Below are 20681 nucleotides of genomic sequence, written 5' to 3'. Positions count from 1 at the left end.
ATAACCGCACGCACCGCTCTTGACCCACAGGGAAAGTCGGGCGCTTAGGGTCTGTTGCGAATGTCGGTACGAAAGCAGCAAATGATGAAGGATCGTAATCTTCAGACTAACGGACACACGGGAGGCACATTTCAACAGGTAGCATCACACACCGGCAACATCGGTCGGCCACACTGTGTCCATGCGTGGGCAATCAAACCCGGCATCCCACAGCAGCCGGTTCCCACGGCTTCGGGTGTTACAATTTATCATAAACATCTCCACCCTCTCGAGCAACTTTTCCATTTTTTTTTGTTACTTGTACGGACCACGAGAGGTCATCGGTGGGATCTAGCTGTAGTGGATTTGGGCAAAACGTTCCCAGCCACTGGATCGCGCACGGGAAGCAGCGAAAGACATCAATTAGCGATCGATAAGACTGAGAAATTCCATCCCGATGGGAGGAATGTACCTCCGGACCACGGTTGGCAAGCGATCTCCTCTCCTCGGGGGTTGGGGGTTGTGCAATACTCCCCACAAAAATCTCGTACCTCACACCGACCGACGTGTGTGTAATTAGTGCGAACAAGAACAAGCAGCATCACACGATCCGTCACAAACACAAGGATCGCGCTAATCGTTCTTGAGAGCGTTAGGATCGGGAATGGTAAAAACGGTAGCAAAATTGTGTCGAGACGGTTCGCGTACAAAGGCGGATGCCGCTGATGATGACCGCTGAAGGTAGTCCAGCCGATGCGCTCGGTGTGTCCCACGGCATTCCCGATTACCGTGACGAGACGGTGGTGACCTGTGTGTTTGCTTCAACCACCGCCAACCCAAAACGGTAATGGGGGTCCACAAGGTCTAAGCCTTTCCTAGCGCTTGCTCTAAACACTCATCTACATATCCCCCACCGTTCGGTGTCCGTTGGAAGGGATTGTTTACGCTTATTAATTAAATTCAAATTATGATCTTCATGTTTTTCGTTTTTTCGGGAGGTTCGTGTTGCTGGACAATTACCGAACCGCGGTGCGCGCTGGCCATCGATCGGTACTTACGGGACTTTAGGATGGTACGTCGCGCCACGGTTCATTTGCCATGGTTACCTATGGGTTATACACACCCAGGGATGGAAGGATTTCGGCCGAAGCTCTCGTACTCGTGTGTGCTTTTTTTCTTTTTTGACTACATTCTTTTTCATATCCATTTTGTTCCGTTTTCCTAGGTGAATGCCGCTTTGGCGCATACCGTAATGGCATAGGAACAAAGTATGATCCCCGGTCTTACGTTGGAAGATCATAAACTTTTTGCCGGAAGAACGTGTCGTACGAGTGTTTCATGAGGAGTGCGGAGAAGTTATAACTCATTAATGGTTTCTTTTATAGTGAAAGATGTCGCGATCACCCTGTGAGGACCTTTGATCATTCTACTCCCATGTGTACCACACGGTCAACCCAAGTGTAGTGAATGTAGATTGTGTGATGACAATTAGAATTTTGTCCTGTTAACTAATGGGAATCACACACACAAGTTCCAAAGACCGGCACCGGCACGCACATAACAGCCAAAGGCGTAACGTGTCGCGTGCGAAAATGAGCACTTTAGCCGTTACGCCGCATTTCAACACGTTTCGCAGGAGAACCTGTTATCGACCCTGCACGGGAAGTGTGTTCGATTGCCACCGCTCACACAGAGCCACTGCCTCCGAGGTGTTAAGCTGTAAATGATGTCTAACAATCGGCATATCCTTTCACCGGCACAGCAGATCCACCCCGTAGGCGGGCTTGTTGGAAAACAATTGCGTGCAATTTTTGCTGACTGAGTGCGGGAACTCGAGCTAATTGTCGTTTACGAGCGGCACAAGTTTGTAGCCTTTGGCAGTGTGGTGGCACGCGATGGATGTTTTTATTTTATGAAGTCCGAAAATCGCCCAGGGAAGTCTTCAGGGGTTAGTTAGCAGCGGGAGTGATGTGATTATCAGGTTTCCAAATTTCGTTACGCTTCGGGGTCTTGCGAAGAGTTGAAGCATCAGATCTTGGAGAATGATCTCTATACGTAACGATCAGTACAATCTCAGCTAGTATTCTGTCAAATTAGTCAGTTTAAGTTAGTTAAGCGAATGTGTTTTCGCGTCAAGACTCTAACTTAACTAACTTGAGAGCTGATCTTCAGAAGCATGCTAACATGATCTTCTATAACATGTGGAAATGAAACTTTTGTTTCTAGAATTCTTGAATGAGAGAATGGAGATGGAGTCGTAGATGGTTAATTTCTGAGATGATCTCTTAGTGCGAGAAGCTAAAAACCCTTCTTTTCTGGAGAGTTTGGCCATAAGCGACGGAGACTTCAACGGATGTCTAAGCCCTGAGTTATGGAGTTCATGAGGAAGCATGATCATTTGAGCAGGTGTACTTGCCTGGACTAGACTGGACCATCTTGTCGGTCGTATGGAAGCGTTTAAATAATCCTTCCCTACAAGAATCGTAAACTCCCGAGCGAGTTGAACGATCGAATTCTCGAAAAATCAAAATAACTCCACTACGGCAACTCATCAGAACCCGGTCGGCTAATTATCGGCGATTATCAGTCGGTCCCCGGTTTAATCACACTTGCGCTAGAGTTTCGCTTTCACGCAGGCCGACGGCCGCGGAGGTCATGCTTCCAGCGAACCTCCCGCGGTATCAATCGGAAACGAGTCGCATTGTTGGAATTTTACTCCGGTTGGCGCTTTCGCATCTTCGCATCGTCCAACAAACCAAGATCTCTATCTCGATCGATCGCCAATTAGATCAACCATGGTCGTCTCCAAGGTGAATTGTTGGTAAATTCGATTACCCCTGCACAATCGTGAATCTCTATCGTGTCTCTCGCTGGCGCTGCGAAGTAGTTCCCGATGCCTAGATTCGAGTTCCGCTCTCCAGAGGCACGCATGGTGAACAATTTAATAAGCAATAATGACATTTCTGTGTCTCATCGATCGCTTCCACTCGCTGCGACGTTTGATGGTACGCTAGGGGCGTTGCCATTGCTGCATCGCGCAATCGAAGAACAGTTTTTGTGCACCAGAACTTCCGCCGGGATTCACATTTTTCCGATACCGATCGGTAACTTACGTAACTTCTCGGCCGGCTACGGCGCTGCTCGCTAAACCCAGTAATAGCCCATAATTGAGACTGAAAAATTGTAAAACTCTTCACCGGGAACGGGGAAGCAGCACCGAGCAGAAACACAACGGCAAAAAAAAAGAAAACATCACCGATCGAGCATATTTATTAATTATCTTCATCGCTCGGTACGGGGAGTTAAACGCAACCGAACGCAAAGGCCGGAAGGCATTTCGGACGCTTTGTTGCCAGCGAGGGTTCACGCTGATGCTGCAATTCTACGCGGTGTCTTTAGATGCCAATGGGAAGGAAGCAATGTTGATCGTGAATCGTTTCATGTTGTTTAGCCATGTTGACTTGTTCAGTTGTTTCGCGAAAATTCTACATTCTGTTAACTCATAAAAATTCTAAAAACTCCCTCAAAACTTCTGAAACTGAAAATCACAGGATTGATTGCACAGTGTTTGTACAGCGCTGTGGCTTTTCAAACAATAATTGCCAATCGATCATCAACATATTTTCATGACAACTCATCTCGCAATCCAATGCGTGCGCGGGCACCCTTCGTTTATCCGCTTCTTCCGGCGAACGGGTTAGCAGCAAAGCCGTTCCCGAGACGAACCTATCGCATCACCCGATCCGGTTCCCATGATGAGAACGAGATCACTTCCGGACGTTTGCTCGATAATCGTTTTTGCCCCCCTCCTGAACCATCGCTTGGCGATGATCATCGTGGGACACGGGACACACACCCGCAAGACCGTCGACGTACCGCGCACGTACGTCATCGTTGCCCCGCCGTTGTTCCCACAAACCGTCGTCGTGTACGGTTCGGTTCTAGCCGGTGCGCGAACTAAATTGACCGAAAAATTTCTCCGCGGTTCAAGAATCACTCGGCGCAGAGAATATTAGTCCGGCGCCCACCTCGGCGCTTCACAGCACACGGCTCGGTTAATTAATTTCTCAAGCCTTCGCGGGCTCATCATCTCATCGGTGCCGGTGAACGGCGGCATCGAGTGAAGGCATTGATGGAAAGGGAGTTTTTCTGGTGGCTCTTTCGGGAGTTATCGTTTCGTTCTTCCATTCTTCCCCGTGGCGGTGAGTAGCGTAAGCGATTGCATTTTAATAACATCGAGTGGTGAAATCGATGAGCCTATGTTAAGTATATTTCACGCCGCAGAATTTATTCTGTTGCTTTTACAGATTGGAATTCAGTGTGGGGTTACAACTGTACTGAATGGTTTGATGACGAGGATGATCGATCTGCTGCCAAAGTCCGTTGGTGGGCGGCAGGGTCCACTCTATTATTAGGCAGGGTATTGATAGTGGCGTCAGTCTTCACACGACAGGACAGGAACGGAAGTTTTCTATCTAGTAACTGCTAATTAAAGTAAAAAAAGCCCTAAAATGGCAGGCCTCTAGAACTCTCAACCTGGACCTGGACCAAAGATCCTCTTATAAAGGGTCCGAGAATTTAAATAGACCAATTAGCATCTGCATATGTGTGGAGAGATCATGATGAAGACCCTTCAGACTTCCACCGCAATCTGAAGGCAGACAATGTCATTAGAATGACACCGGACAGCCAAATCTTAGCACACGCTTCGCGCCGTCCGCAAGGAAAGGCAATTAGAAATGTACTGTTGACGTTGATGTATCTGTTCCGATCGATCAAGCTGATGGCCCGTCGACGACCCGCGACCGTGCTTCTGTTGGATGATGCTACAGGTGGTAAAGCAAATAAGTAATGCAAGGCTGCAGTAATTAATCCCCGGGTGCTTCGTGAAACCCAGTAGCAGGGCCTTGCGGAGACAACAGTCATATGCTGTCAGATTTATAATTAAAATTATCCTTGAATAACTGCTCTGTTTTCTGTTAATATGAGCAAACATGTTAATTACTGCTCCGCTGGGAAACACCTAGCTCTTCACGTTCACCCATATCCCATTAGTCTGCGGTCAGTTGTGTTTCTGCCGGCTTATCATCAACCACAGCCATGCGGCACAGGGCTGCGTTGTTTACAGCACTTGGGTGCATCATCCTGAGCACTGCTGTCCACTCAAAGTTACTACCAATGGAAGATGATTTTAAGTTGCGATCCGTCGTTTCACTGCTCGACCGCATCCTGCTGGAGGCAAATTGGATGGGGATCGAAACGTACACCTTTGTGTCAACGAACGAGTCATTCTTTCGTGACGCGATTGATGGTCTTGCGTGGAGATGCAACGTAGTGATGGCACCGGTGTTTAACAACGCCGTACCGATGTATGTCACTAGAAGGCAGCTGATTGTAGTGGGTGCCGACGAAATCGATACGATCATGGTAAGAGATTAGGATGATGCCAGTATTTCTATGACTTCTTGCCTAAAACAACTCCTTCGTCTATTCTCAGGACGCAATTGTGAAGGTGTTCACACATCACCATCCAAACTACTACGCAGCGAACAGTCGCGATATTTACATTGTACTGCTCCTTTCCGACATGCGCTATCTGAACTCCAGAATCATCATACTGCTGCATGATTATTTTTCGTCCATCAACTTCATTGTGGTGGTACCGCCCGGCAGACAGTACGAATCACCGCTTCTGATCGGTACCGATTACGAGCTAAGGCTGGTGCTCGTACCCCACCAGGCGTCATTGGGACAAATTTTTTCCGATCGCTTTCAGCCCGAACGGTACCCGGTAGTGCAGGTTCGTGGTTACGGATTTCTCGCGGCCACCCGGCTGGACACGGACGGTAAAACGCCCGGTTACGATTGGCACGTGTTTCTGACGATACTGAAGCACATGAAGTTGCGGTGGAAGGTGGAAATATATACCACGGAACCAACCGTGGCGCTGATGCAGTGGTTCAACCGTCAGCTAAGCGAAGGTAGCATACACATCTTGATATATCGCAGCTTCCGGGCGGACTTCGACTCGATATCGCACGTTTTGCCGGAAATGAACGGTGTGTGTCTGGTGATTCCGAAGACGAAAAAGTACGAAATATTGCAGCATCTGATGAGGCCGCTCCTCACGACGACATGGATTGCGCTGATCGTTGTCCTGCTGGTTGGTGCCTTTCTGGCCAATCGCTTCTTTAAGCACAGTCTACTGGCGGCCCTCATCTTCGGTGTGGACCTTAACGCACCGGGTGTCTCGCGTACCGAGCGTACGGTTCTGTTCGCTAGTTTGCTAGTATTTTTCATCCTGTCCGAAGCGTACCAGGCAAAGCTGTTGGCATTGATGAGCTCCTGCCGGTATCCACCGGATCCGAAAACGGTGGGCGAGTTCCTGCAGACCGACACCCTGTTGTATGTGGGTGAAGCAACCGGTACCGTCGTTTCGTACCTTCCGGGTATCAAAAGACACGTCCGGAACGCGACGGATTACTGGTTTTCGTTTGACGGTGAACAGTCCTACGGCACGCTGATGCCGTGTCCCTTTGCCTGGGATATGTACGTGCAGTGGATCAACCAGCAGTACGATCGGTACGGGTACAACGTACGGCCACAGGTGCACATTGTGCGCGAGAAGATTCTACGGCTGCCGGCTTCGTATACGTTTTCCCGTACATTCGCACTGTATCCGAGGTTTAGGAAGTATCTGTCGCAAATATTCGAAAGCGGCCTAATGGGCCATTGGCAATCGGAGCAAGATCGGCAACGGCAGTACGAGCAGAGGTTAGAATTCGTGGAGAACACTATTATTAGCTTCAGTGATCTGACGATGGTGTGGACGGTACTCGGCATCGGCAATGCGCTGGCGGTGGTTGTGTTTTTGATAGAGCTTTCAGGTGTTGCCCTGAAGCAACTCGCTTGGGGTTACAGTAAGGCAAAACGTCGGCATCGATTGTTTGTATAGTTGCAAAAAAAAATCCTGAAACAATGCAAAGTATTTGAGCAAATGATTAATTTCAATATAAATTACTCACCCAATAAACGACACAGTGTGCACCAAAGTTCATCTCAATTCAACGTACGTTCGCTGGTCACAGGTGTCACTGCCATTTTACACAGTGCGCTCCACGCCATTAAGCTCAACGCATTTTTGTTCGTTGATTCAATTTCATGACGTCGTTATTGCAGCTTTTGCTCGCGTGTCCTGGCCATTTCGGTGTAAAGTTAATTGTGTCGTAAAGGTCATCATTGGAACGCTGCCAACGCCGTCCATCGGCAGTCGACACGGTTCCACTGTCCAGATGTTACACTCCCGTAAGCCATCACGAACATCTTAAACAATGTCTTCGGTACCTTCGGCACGTTGGCGCGTAATGTTAGCTATTTGATGTGCTGCACCCCTGACAACACCCCGGGAATCCCGGAATTGCCGTACTCGGGTTCTTCCGTATCTAAATTGCTTTACCAAACGGTAGATCCTTTCCACTGTTGAACGACATGGATCAGTCTCGCGCAGTAAGTTCTCATAAACATTGGGCGTCCGGTAACTAGCGCCGGAGCGATTTTGGACGGGTGTCACGGACCTGGCTTATCTTCACACCTGATCGGTATCTCAATTGCTTACCTTGTAACCCGGGGAAGGCTAATTTACGAGCTTTAGTGTGTGTTACCGTTTAAGCTATTTACACCACCGAACCTGTTTGCCTTTGCCTTACTTCCCTTGCTCGTCACACTCACACTCTACCCGATCAAGACATAATGACAGACAGGCTCAGCGTGCTCAAGGAATCGAAGACAACGGAAAGGGAACACAAATTAAGCACCGAACGTCCAAAAGAAAAAAGGCCCCGATCAGTCAGCAGCTAAACCAGTGTCAATCTGTCCATTCGGCAGATGCGGCTTTCCGGCTATTTCTATGACATTTCTTACACATTCCTCCTTCTGCTCGGCACTCACGCATCGCAGTGTGTTCCATACGGTCGACAGACAGAAGCGCAAGATGTTGGACGCCCGATAAACGCGCCACGACACACCCGATGTAAACGGTTGTTGTTACCGATCGGTTAATTTGCTGGTACGGCACTGGTGCGGGTTGTGTTCATTACGTAATTATGGCGTTCGAGGTGTCTTTAATTCCTTGGAAATCCTTATGGCTTCCCAACCCGCCTGGCTTCCCTTTCCAAGCCGTCAAAACGGAGTACGTATTTTAAATCTTTTCCTTATGCTTCACGTCACGAATGGAACGACTTGCTGCTAGTACGCCTACAACGAATCGAAGCTTGCCACCAACTTTCAAGACACGCGGGCCTCCCTCCCCAAAAACCACGTGTTGGAGGAAGTTTAGTAAATGTTTGCTAATTAAAGGATTACTTTCCATAATTGATTCTGCCGTGATGGGATTTAAGTTTGTGCCAGGGCAAAGGTAGCTTTGATGAGTTCCAAATGTGGAATATCGATTGTGGTAAAGTTCAGTCGCTCGAATTGACATAAATCATATTCGATTGGTTCATGGACATACTTTCCCTCAAGGCATTTCGATTCCTCAACAAGCAGACTAAACTGTAGGCCAATATTGTGAAATGCCACGTACTCTTGTTTCCAAAAAAAAAAAAAACGGACGTCATATAAATTATAAAATATTCACAAATTGTCACCACTGCCGTTTGCTTCAAAGTTGTCCCGTATGGAGATGGAATGGAAGTAATAAAATTGTCCAATAAAAATCACTAATTCCCTACCGTCTGCGGACGGTTATGCAAATGTAGTGTGGAGTGGGTTTATAGTTTTCACACTCAAACACGCTCTCTGTCGCCTGTGGACGTATCGATCCTTTTGCATCCTCCTTTCGCTCGCTCGGTAGGGATTGAAAGCGGACTCTGAACGGATTGTGTATTCCACAAAAAAATACTGCTGTGATGGAGTGCAAGTGCAAAGTGTAATCCTTCGGTCCGCACTCCTTCGGTTACGGAATGGAAAACCGGTGGATGTAGGGCGGGTATCTGCGATCTAATAAATCACATAAACTCATCAATCTGAAATCGAGCCACTGCCTTGGGTTTTGGCCCGGTAGTAACCGGCTTGGAATGGAAATTGAATGAAAAATCAACCATCTCCGCTGTGAAGGGTCTGGAGAAGAAGGTTGGATGATTTTTTGGGCTGGCCTGTTATTGGATTCCCTCGCAAACCCACCGGACCGCGATGACGGATCGGTGTAACGGACTTTGGCAGCAGTAGAAGCCATCCCATAAACGGATTCTGCTCAGCGTACCACCGAGCGAGAGCAATGAGGGATTGCGAAAAGGATGTTTTTTGGTGTGGCCGGTCCTCAAGCTCAGGACGACTTTCTGTCGAGCTGCAAAATAAATCATCAAACCCTAAATCGAGGAGGACCAGATACCATTGGTATCGACGTATAGGAATACTTAGAATTCCCTTCAAAGGTTTTATAGAAAAATTATTCACAACTCATTGTCTAATCGACGAGAGCTAACCGATTGTAGGACAGTCGGGTTTTAAGGGTTTTCCTAATTATGATCTATTCGAATGTCTTATCTACGAGTAGCTTTTCTGCTATCAACAGAACTAATCACGGAACAGGAGTAAAACGACTGATGCTTTTAACATCAACTCCTTCACTCAACCCTAACACTTGCATGCATGTGGATGCATATTGATTAGGAGTCCGTCCGGCATTCCACAGTTCCACAGGACAATGTTTACCAGGAGGAGGAATATGGCGCTCGCGCGCTCGTACCACATTATGTGTATTTACCGATTCCGTACCATTAGTTCGTCAAATATTAATTCTCGTGCGCTTCATCGTGTTTGTGTTTGAGGTTTGTGCTCCGTAGATTGTGGCCGATTTAATTCGCTCGAGGGATTATGCCGGCCTTTTTCTTTATGCTCATCCTTTCGCAAACCGCCAATGCAAGTTGCGTTTGGTGTATGCGTTAGAAGATTTCCACTTACGATGGTTCTCAGGAACACCAACCAACCTCCATCAGGAGAGATGAGCGTACGGTACCGGACCTGGGTGAATATTTACGTACCCATTTCCATCCATAATCGATAGTTCACTCTCCGCCTTTGGACTCCGAGCTTCGTTTGGGGATGGTCGTGAATATGCAAACCACGGGGGAGAAATGTCTGGGTAGACAGATATCGTCCGTCCCAGTGACGTTTTGTAACTTTTTTTGGTTTTTGCAAAAGATAATAAGCGAATTTTTGATTCGTATATTCAAACTCAAAAATTAACATTTTTCCTGGATGGTTTTTTTTTCTGTAATTATAAGAAACATATTCAAGTGGTAACATTAACACAAAAACATAAACAAAAAAATACACAATGCATCTTTATGCATAATTTTATCTCAAATCCATAATGCACCCTCTCTTTTTATTTCTTCGCTACGTTCGCTACTGAAATTATGTCCTGTGAAACAACGGACTCCGGTAAAACCAAAAAACGCCTGTCCGACCAGTTAATAAATTCATAACGGCAAACGATTTGGGCCGAACGATGGAATGTTTCGCACACTTTTTTTGTTTCTCCTTTCCACGCTCTTCATTCGTAGCGCATTCGTAAGACAAACGTAGAAAATGTGCAGGATCCGAAGCATACCTTCTTTCGCCCTTGGGTGCATGTAAAACCCAAAACACGAAATCGCACACGGCGACGGAGACAATAAAGGAAAGACTGTTTCTGGCGAGGAAAATGTCTCGAAATAACTTGATCCGTTCGTGACCATAACGTTTCGGTCGGGGAACCCATGGACGAGCGGGCGAGGATCTGTGATCAACGCGCGCCGATTACCGTGCGCGACTGGAAGCGAAACGAATGACGCTTGAAGGAGGTCCCACACGGGACGCGCTGCGTCCCAAACACGGAAAAGGAATGAAATTAATAACTCATAAGAACGCAATTTAAATAATTTTGATTTTTAATTAACCATCGGCTCTCGGAGCCTGACGATGGTTCACCCTTCGCTTACGGACGAGCGGAATGTTGGGCTGGGGGGGGTGCGCGAGCGCGCGCGCACGTTTGTGTTTCCTTCTATGGAAGCACCAAAAGGGAATGGGTCTCCGGTTGGCGTCTCGTCGTATGTGATGTGTAGTGCGCGATTGTGCGTATTCCTCGATACCATCACGTCTGCCGTCGACGAGCCTAATGCCGGGTACTGACAAGGCCCAAAGTAAAGAGGAAAGAAAGATGGCACCGGAGTAGTAACGCTTGACAAAAAAATGACAGATCGACTGGGCGACCGATCCGGCACATATATTCGGACATCTTCTTGCCGAAGATCCCTTGGGATCGCGTAGGACATACCGCACCCATGGGTGCGCACACGTTTGCACGATTGAGAAGTTAAATCATGGAAGTGATCGGTTCGTGGTTCGAACTGGGTCTCGGTTCGATCACACATTTTCGCGCCCGGGACATGATGAAATGAAACATGAGGTTTCCAAACGGGGCAACAACTCCGTCGGCTGAAGGTGTAACTGATAATTTATGATGTGCATCGAGTCGCCCAAAAACCCCCAAAAAAAACAGCATAATTAGAATCGACAGTTAACGGTTTAGTACCGAACGGGGGAATAAAAACCATTTTCTCCTTTAATGGAGTGGTCATTCAGCGAAACTACAGCTCATTGTGGTTTGAGCTAGAATTCGGTGATGCTGTTGTTAGTCTCGACATAATCGAGAATCGGAAAAAGCATTCGGTAATGGGCGCAACATATTTCAACGATTCATTGGTTCACATTTTGTACGAGTCTTGCAACTTGAAAACATCTTTCAGGGTTTTGGGAGATGATGGACCCGCTTCAATCTACGTGTCGCGTCGCATGAGTAGAAACGGAAAGTTTACAGAACTAAATTTTTTTATTCAATTTCCCTACAACAATTACACTTAAAATTAGTGGCAAACGCTTTGATTGCTTATTCTGTAAGAATCTATCCGCGAGCGGTAATCCGTTTCCATCTTAAACTTTACAATTTTATCCATGCAATCAATAATTTACGATTTTCCCTAATACGATTAACGAAATGAAGACGTTTTTTCAATGAAAATTATCCTCTTTTAAAGCTGATTGCGATAATACCCGTAACGATGTAACAGATTAATAAAATTACTACGGATAGGAACAACAATTTTAAAATCGATTACATGCAATAACAAACACCACCGAAAACAACAATCGATGGCAGTAACTGATGAAGAATAAATTATTAATTGTGACGGTTAAAATTGTTACACAATAAGCTAAAACTATTCCCCGACGTAAACGACGGCACACGGGAGTTCAAACTGGATACTTTCTCGCTGCTTTTCCCCTGCATGTAAATGCACCTTTCCCTATCGTGTTTTTGCTTGTTTTTTTGTCGCACCAATAAGGACATATTTCACTCATAGTTGATATCTTAGTCCTCCGGCAGTGAGTTTCGCTTTTAACCAGAAAAGCAATCCGGAATCAAGATTGTTTCTTCGTTTCCAAGTAATAGTTTTACAACACATGTCTCACTTCTTCTTCGGGTTTCGTATCCTTCTCGTGCTTTCCCTTCAATAGTCACAACAAATCTACAGTACGTACGAGTTTTAGTGAGCATACGTTGATACAATCGGGGTTCGGGTAAAGTTCACTTAATCGGCACAGTCTTTTCTCGCTATCTAAATATAATAAGTTAAAAGTTACGATCAATTTAAACTTAAATTCTAACTCGTTCTTTAACGGATTGAAAGGTACTTTGCGATGCGTTATACGTTATGGAACTGACGACTGATGGCACCTCAGGCAAATGGTTGTCCTACCGTTTCCACGAACCATTCAACCGTAAAGATCCATTTCGGTGAACGATCTTTTCGGTAGGAAGCCTTCAACACACATTGACATTGGCTGAAGGAAGTTTTTTCGGGTCAAGATCATCATCCTTAGGATTCGATCAATCTTTGGGGGTAAGGAAAGGATATCTCGCTTTATAAGAGCTCTTGCCTGTGCCCATCCTTCCCCGACAACTTGTGGTTGGTGCAATTGACTAGCTGTCAGGATAAAGGAACATGACCGTTATTTATCTTGATCGAAAGAAAAGATCGATAACTGCTCGGAGAGAAATTCCAACGGCGTATTCAGCGGCGGTAGATTGTTAATTGTTTTCAGCTCCGGAATTGGAATGTTAAGCTGCAATGAAGAAGATAATACTTTCTTAGCTCATTTACTAAACAAAGGAGAGTTAATCGTGTCGGTTGACATTTTTAGAATACGCACCAATTTACCGGGATCAGAACACAAGGAAATGCTGTCCAGGTTTTGCAAAGTATCGTTCCAGATGGGATCCAACCAGAACGGAAGATTCTGTAGAAGTAATTATTAATATGTGTTGATAACAGAACAATAAAACGATCTTGTGAATATCATAAAATTTTCTCCTACCATGTCGGTCGGTGTATCCGGTTTTGGTGGTTCCCAGTAGGCAGAAACCACATCCATAATGGAACTGCGAGAGTTAAGCATTTCCGTTAAATTTTCGCCCTTTTTCTTCCAGCAGTTCGACTGCTGGTTTGGAATATTTCTGTTCGATAGCAACGGTTGACTTGTTGATTGCACCGCTGCCTGATCCCACAACCCTTTACAATCAGACAGTTTAGGCCCACAATTCAACTGGAAACTATTTGATGCTTGATCTTGTGCAATGCTAGAAGAAAACTTGTTGTAGTTGGTGCCCACAACGTCGTGGCTACCGTAACTATTTTGCACTGGTTTCATATTTTCCTTGTCCATTTGAAGATTCATGTTACTTTTTTGATACCCATTCGAAGCTCCATATGGCATTGGGGGAAGCGTCGAAGAGTTCACAGAGTTTCGGTTCCCGTAATTATTAGGCATCAATATGTTCTGGGTGTTAGTGTTGCCGTAGCAAGGATTTGAAGCTTGCAACGGTTGAGGACCATACGGTTGCTGCAGAGCTTTAAACAGCGGTGTAGCGTAATCGTTTCCTAGGGAATGGCGTTGTTGCTGATACTGAACATTGACCGTATTACGGAATGGTGCAGTATCTTTAGGATAACATCCTCCTGAAGCTGCTGGGGCAGATGAATAGCGGACATCGTTCGATACATGTTTAATATTGGACATCACATTTCCCTGGGATGTATGCTTAAGAGATAGCCCATCTTCCGCAGCATTAAAACCCTTAGATACTGCAATAAACAGCTGAATTTAATAGCCAATTCTTAAGGTTATGACTATTATACTTACAAATACAGTCACGATTAAGTTCGATGTCACTTTTATCATTAATGTAAGTAGCATTGGCTGCCACGAATACATCCGAAAATGCATTCAACACTGCAACCAGATTGGGATATCCTGTACAGTGAAAAAAGAATATTATATTAAACAGCAGTTTGATATGCATCTTTATGTTACTCAAAAACAATCAGTTATAGATTTAAAAAACTGTGCACTTACCAAATTCGAAGCACGTTCCCAAAGATACATTCAATGCCAGTTTTAGGTCATATACACTGATCGACGTGCGCTGTTTGACCACTTGTACCATTCGCATGACAAACTTCATCAACGCCGTCAATGTCACCGTTTGTAAACCCTTATCCATTTCGATCTTCCGCGAGCGCATGCAAAACAAAACCGAACGAAAGCATTAAATGTCAGTAATCGTTGCAACAATGCAACGCATACACAAGTACGGGCGCATTTTAAACACATATATTGAATGCAAATGTGACGACTTTGGGATCTTCTGCTTACCGTCAACGCATGGTTCATATTGCTAATGTTCTTTTCGCTTAAGAACTCCTTAAAGCGTAACTGATAGCTACGCATAAGCTCTGACAGGGTAACGCGATCTTTACGGAACTCCATCAGCACCATGCAGGCAGCGTACGTGTGCATGCGGAAGGTCGAATCTTCCAAATGAGAGACTACCATGTACTCGCCTCCAGCTTCAAATACTTCCGTATACGGTAGAGCCTTCATTGCGTCATACATGTTGCTGAAACCCAGACAGCTTGGCTGCAGCTGGTAACCGTACTGATTTTTGTGGATGCTCAGAATAGCACTCAGGCGCACCACAGTGCACGGTTTTCCTGTGCCAGCTGTAATGATATCCTGCACCTGCTCCGCAAAGATGCGAAGTGCTACCTGGTAGTTGAGATAGATCTTGCGATCCTCATCGTTGGTTTGTTCCATCTAAAACGCAAGATAAACGGAATGAGCGATATTTGCTTACTGAGTGATGCCTCCTGCAACTGACCTCCACAATACCGCTTATTGCTTCCAACAGATCCGACAACTTTAGCAGTCCATAATCACTCAGACGGCACTGGTAACCGAAGTGGTAATGATACGAGCGGACAAACTTCTTGAACAGTATAGAAAACTGCGGTGCCTTACGAAACAACTCCACTACTTCGCCTGCAAACACGCTCGTCTTTTCCAGCTCGGTTACAGTTTGTTTGCGCTTGACGATCGAGATTAACACATCGTTATCATTCTGCACCTTCGTCGTGATGGAGTTGCTGTACACAAGCCCATCCACAATGTCGTACAGATTGCACACACCGTAATCGGAAACATCGAAGGGTCGGTTTTGAGCATGCGTAAATACCATCGGCAGCTGCGACAGTAGTATCGATTTATTCGCCCGGTTACGTAGAATCTTGAGAAGATCGCTCGTAAAACGACGTATCTGAGTTCGATGCGTCAGTGTGATATGGCGGTTTTCGCCATCACCCATCACTTGCACCACCGGCGACAGCGCTTCAAACAGCTCGATTAGCCGCGTGTATCCATAGTCCGCTACCCGGCACTGTTTCCCAAAATGGTTATGATAGGCGGGAATGAACCGGGTAAACTTCATCGTCGATTTAGGCGACATCTTGATCAGTTCGACTACCTCACGCGAAATCTGCTGCAGAAACTCGTTCGACGGACTCTTGGGCATGTAGCGGAGATTGACGGACCAAACATCTGCGCGGGAAGAAAGGTGTGGGAAATGAAGCATGCCGCAAGAAACGCTTTCGATCCCCTGCAACTTACCATCATTATCCTTGGTGGAGTTTTGCTCGTGATCCATCCAGGAGAGTACTTTTATTCCGAAACTATTGTTCGCAATTTGCACACCTCGGATGCAACACAACAAGTGTTCCAGCGGCACACCGTTATCGTTCGGGACTATCTTCATCTGCAACTCGTGCTCGATGCAATATAGAACGCTTGCAACGGGAATGTCGTTCTTGTGCGACTTTAGCAGCGAATACACGAGCAACTGTAACTGGTTAATGGTCATCATAACGTTTGGCAACGGTTCGATCTCCTGCTCTGCCCAACCCTTTTCCTTCTCCTGCTTAAAGTGATGCATACAGTACGGTACGCTATGCTGCGACGTCTCCACGAGCGAACTGTTCTTCAGTGTATCGATCAAAGCCGGCTGCAGCGAGATGTGCTTCTCTTCGTTCTTGTCTAGCGTTATCACACACACATCCTGCATACGATACAGATCCAGCACACTGATCGATGATTTGAAGCGCGACTGAAACAGCTCACGGAAACGATTAATGGGCAGGCTGCAGAAGGGCACGTCCTTTAGTAAACCAGCCACCTGACAACGCAAGGCCGACGATTCGGCAGACGAAGGATCCTTAATATACGAAACAACCATACGCTTGTGACCGATCTTTTTGCGATGCAGATTGGCCACCACTTGCTTCGCACACTGTTAGAAAGAACATGAAAAAAATCATTTATCGAGCTGCTACTAAATATCCATCCGCTACCAAACTAACCTGTGCCGTGGGTACCTTTACCTTCGCCAGCGAAGGACTTTCAATCGTCAGAGAAATAACGGGCGTAATGGGTTTGAGCTGACACATTAAAAATTGGTGCATTTTATGCTCCTCGATGGACGAATCCAAATTGCTGATTTGAAGCACTACCATCTCCTGATCGGGCGGATCCACTGTCGAGCCGAGCAAAACTGAAGCCAGTGGCTGTACCGGTGGTGGCTGCTGAGCCTGCGGTATCGGTGACACCGACGAGCTCGACGAACTGGAACAGGTTCCCAGACCGCCGCTGGTGTTTATCGCACCGCTACTGGCCATGCTTCCACTGTCGGTAGAGTAATTGCTCTGGTGCGGACTACTACAGCCACTCTGATTGCTGCTGTAGAACGTTGAATTCTTACCCGAATCGGAATAGCTGCTGCTATTCAGCGAAGAGTTGAGCGATTTATTAATTGGCGCCTGACAGAAGCTGTTACTGGCTGACTGAACGGACAACGATGAATACGACTGCTGCTGCTGTTGCTGCTGATGATGATTTTGCTGTGGTGTCAGCAGCGGCTGCGGCAGGTTACTATGATTCGTTGTTACATTGTAGTTGCTAGGACCAACGCTAACACCTCCACAGTTACGATTTGGGTACGGAGTGTAACGTTGCTTCGGAAAACAATTGCCATACATTTGCGGCACATACGGGGCAGATTGCTGCTAGCATGAGTTGGAAAACAATTGAACATGGTCAAATCATTGTCCACCGCAAGGAGCCTTAAGATGGCTTCCGGTGGCGTCTGGTACATACCTGGTAGTAATTGTAAAACTTCATATTATATCCACCCTGCCCGTTGTAGGACTGCCTGGTGTTGTACATCTTAGTATTTTCCGCAGCCAAGTTTGCGACCAGATCCGGGAAGGACCGCATGTCGTAGTACGTGTTGGTGATGCTATTATTCATGGTCACAGGATAACTAGCGGTTGAAGATTGCCAAGTTTCGGCTACGGCAATATGGAGGTGCAAACTCTGGAGTGAGAAAAAACCACTGAATGAGATGAGACTCCATTTTGGATGCTTGCCCTGAGGAAATGAAAGCTCAAGGAGGAACTTACCTCGATTAGCACAAATATACCAGTAAATCTTTTCCCAAGCGTTTGTTTCCCTGAAGAGCCGTAATTACGCAACTTTCTCTAGAAGATATAATGGCTTTAAAATACGCTTGGTCCGTACAAGCGCACTAACGCAGCACTATTCACGCTTAAGTCTCTATAGACTTTTGAAACACACGCAATAAAACCTTTAATTACTTTGGTTCCTGATACAAACAACCAAACTGGGACGCAATACATAAACAGTACACAGTTTTAAAACCAATCTTATTAGCAAAAAGAAACGCTTTACAATTGTCGCACTAAAGGCAAAACCCGTACAGAACACTTCACACAGTACGGAAAAGGACGATGGCTGTAAAAAAAACTGTGCCCGATACAATCTGACAGTACATTTATTCGACACGATTACGCGAGAACAATCGATCAGAGCCTCTGGTGACGGTCACACGGAATGCGGTGAAAAGAAAACATATGGATACGAACGCAAGAGAAGCAGGCGACTTAAATTAGTTGGCGACAAAGTTAAAAAGGAAGGTGCTTAAAAATAGTTCAACTACTACACAAGCCGATTTGCTCCCGTGAATGCCGACGAACCAATGTCCCTGATATCGGCGCGTCCAGGACAGCGCATCGTATCCCGTTCCTTGATCTTGTGATTGCACCAACACCAACACAAAAGGACACATGCAAACGTGTGCGAAGTGTTGAAGGATTAGTGAGATTCTGTAGCGCACACCTAATCCTGACAGGTTGTGCTAAATTATTAAACTGGCGTAGCAATTAATTTTCTCTGTTCGTTTTTTTGTTTATTCTAATTTTTTAAACAATTTTTCAGATAATTACGCATGAGATATAAACATTATGAAGGTCATTTTGAGAGATTTACTTATCACAACATTTCCTTTTTTTTAGATCGCTGACCCAGTTAATTACCGCTGACACGGCGACACGGTCCATACTGATGGGCAATGCTTCTTCTACGGACATGGCACAGAAAAAGGTAAGCAGGAAAAAACGCCACTTTTGTGGTACAAGGTCGCTCCGAACGTGCAATAAAGTTGTCAAAATGTTTCTCCTCTTGTTTAGGCCGTTCCTGTCAGCGAAGCATTGTCCCCATTATGTACATCGATTCTTTTGGCGTGCAAACAATTCTCCGGCCAATAGACGAAACACACGCTTTGCGGTAAGTCTTTTGGTGGGCATCTTCCACACTTCCTACATCAGCATATTAGCGCGGTACCATTAGCTATCATGTTTCCAATTGTTCATCGGTTCATTAGGGCCGATAATCTCGTCGGAACTATCAACAATTTAACGCCACATAATACGCGCCTTCGCGCCTTTGATCTTAGACGAGACCGTATGCACCCAACGGTTCCTTATCCGATGGTCGATCGATGCCACGCTGCTTCAATTGCGGTCGGTGGATACCTACTGCAGTGGCAGGAGGTACGGTTTCCGGCACCAGGTTCGCGCAAGTACCGCGACTGTACCATTGCCTCCCAAGGTGGTCAGCAGTACGCACAACCACAGAAAAAGGCGTTGCGGCATTCGCCCTTCTCTACAACAATGCCGGCACCGAGGTGACTTACGGAATTTCGGGCTTGAGGGCTGCTTATCGGCTCGTTTATCTATTATTGGGTTTGTTTCCCGGGTGCTTCCAACGCTGTGGATGGGGTTTCTCTCACGGACACGAACATGATTTTGTGAAGAATTAATCAAAATCTATTGGTGTTCAGTGAGATCTTAATCGATTCGTATTGATGAAGCTGTACCGAAGGTTACCATTTGCCCCCGTGGACCAGAGGATAGATGTCCGCGCTGGTGGTATTCATCTACCAATATTTGTTTCCCATGCAACCGCATTTCGGGTTGTGGTACGAGTTCAAAAAAGGCCGCCCATGCCGCCCTACCACCGGCGTACAGTGTATTGATCGAATGATAATTTTAATATTCCTTTATGTGTGAATAGAGGAGCATTCGGAGGTGTTCAAAAGCGAAACCGTAATGTAACAACTACGCTAAATTATTAACCAGCACAAGAGAATGAACAACATAGCTTCACAATTGATAACGATTCTCTGCAGCATAATGTTGGTTCCAAACGAAATGGCTTAAAATATATTAGTATGCCTTTTATATATTACTCGAACAGATCAAAGATTTCCTTGTTTTTACACAATACACCAACCGGACGCTACCCTTGCCTTTTTGAACGTATCTTTCCGATGGTCATAAATTATACGCACCGCTAAACATCGAACGCATCCTTTTTTTCCCCCTAGCACAAAGGAATCCTGACGAGTTGTGACCCTTAAAACGGTGGCACGCGTCGAAGGTACGTCGGGGGTCAGTGTAGAGATAGAGCAGGAAAAAATGTACCCCGTCCGGTTCTGGTCGACTGATTTGCGAACAGGAGTAAAGGGTACAAAGGTCCTACATGAAGGCGATCCATGAATTGGACTCCCCTACCGGTCAGTAGTACGCACAGAGATCAATTTGGATCGTGTTTATCGAGCAATTCGATCTGGTTAATTTCGATTCCCGTTTTTGTTTTTGTTTTGTTGTTAGACCAAAGTGTCCATTTTACCCGACAGCAATTCCATGCTACGAATTTAATCCTTTCTAAAAATACAACACACTGCTCCACCTTTGCCAACAGTAGAAGAAGTACAAGAAGTAATGATACATTCGATCATCCCCCTTTCGAGATGTCTGTGATTGGAGTGTAAAGTTATTCGTTTGTTCAATGGTGGCTTCAAATAGATAATCCTTGCGACAATTTTTCGTCTTCCAAGAATAATCCCGCAA

The 20681-nt window shown here is 45.9% G+C and overlaps 2 protein-coding genes across 2 annotated transcripts; one reads left to right on the top strand and one right to left on the bottom strand.

Moving 5' to 3' along the window:
* The first annotated feature begins 5316 nt into the window (after window positions 1-5316).
* Window positions 5317-6934, top strand: LOC128300224 (uncharacterized). Its single transcript, XM_053036213.1, has 2 exons — window positions 5317-5406; window positions 5477-6934. The coding sequence occupies exons 1-2, from the start codon at window positions 5317-5319 to the stop codon at window positions 6932-6934; spliced, it is 1548 nt and encodes a 515-aa protein (XP_052892173.1).
* Window positions 6935-12267: 5333 nt separating this feature from the next.
* Window positions 12268-18448, bottom strand: LOC128301666 (meiosis regulator and mRNA stability factor 1). Its single transcript, XM_053038254.1, has 11 exons — window positions 17871-18448; window positions 17566-17784; window positions 16773-17471; window positions 16027-16702; window positions 15242-15957; window positions 14737-15177; window positions 14437-14590; window positions 14224-14334; window positions 13399-14165; window positions 13234-13320; window positions 12268-13146 (listed from the first exon to the last, which is right to left on the bottom strand). Exons 2-11 carry the CDS (start codon window positions 17716-17718, stop codon window positions 13033-13035), a joined length of 3918 nt encoding a protein of 1305 aa, XP_052894214.1. The 5' UTR covers window positions 17719-17784; window positions 17871-18448; the 3' UTR covers window positions 12268-13032.
* Window positions 18449-20681: the final 2233 nt, after the last annotated feature.

The sequence above is a fragment of the Anopheles moucheti genome, chromosome 3 (genome assembly GCF_943734755.1).
Source record: "Anopheles moucheti chromosome 3, idAnoMoucSN_F20_07, whole genome shotgun sequence".
In the NCBI taxonomy this organism is placed as follows: Eukaryota; Metazoa; Arthropoda; class Insecta; order Diptera; family Culicidae; genus Anopheles; species Anopheles moucheti.
The sequence above is the reverse complement of the archived record's forward strand: the minus strand, read 5'-3'. Positions and strand labels throughout refer to the sequence as shown.

What these genes read in the sequence shown, in the direction of transcription:
- LOC128300224 (XM_053036213.1), top strand. Translation starts at nt 5,317, where the DNA reads ATGGCACCGGTGTTTAACAACGCCGTACCGATGTATGTCACTAGAAGG. An exon ending in ACGAAATCGATACGATCATG is followed by an intron (nt 5,407 to 5,476) that starts GTAAGAGATTAG and finishes GTCTATTCTCAG; the next exon opens with GACGCAATTGTGAAGGTGTT.
- LOC128301666 (XM_053038254.1), bottom strand. Translation starts at nt 17,718, where the DNA reads ATGAATAATAGCATCACCAACACGTACTACGACATGCGGTCCTTCCCG. An exon ending in TAAAGGTACCCACGGCACAG is followed by an intron (nt 16,703 to 16,772) that starts GTTAGTTTGGTA and finishes TCTTTCTAACAG; the next exon opens with TGTGCGAAGCAAGTGGTGGC. An exon ending in GTTCTGATCCCGGTAAATTG is followed by an intron (nt 13,147 to 13,233) that starts GTGCGTATTCTA and finishes TCTTCATTGCAG; the next exon opens with CTTAACATTCCAATTCCGGA.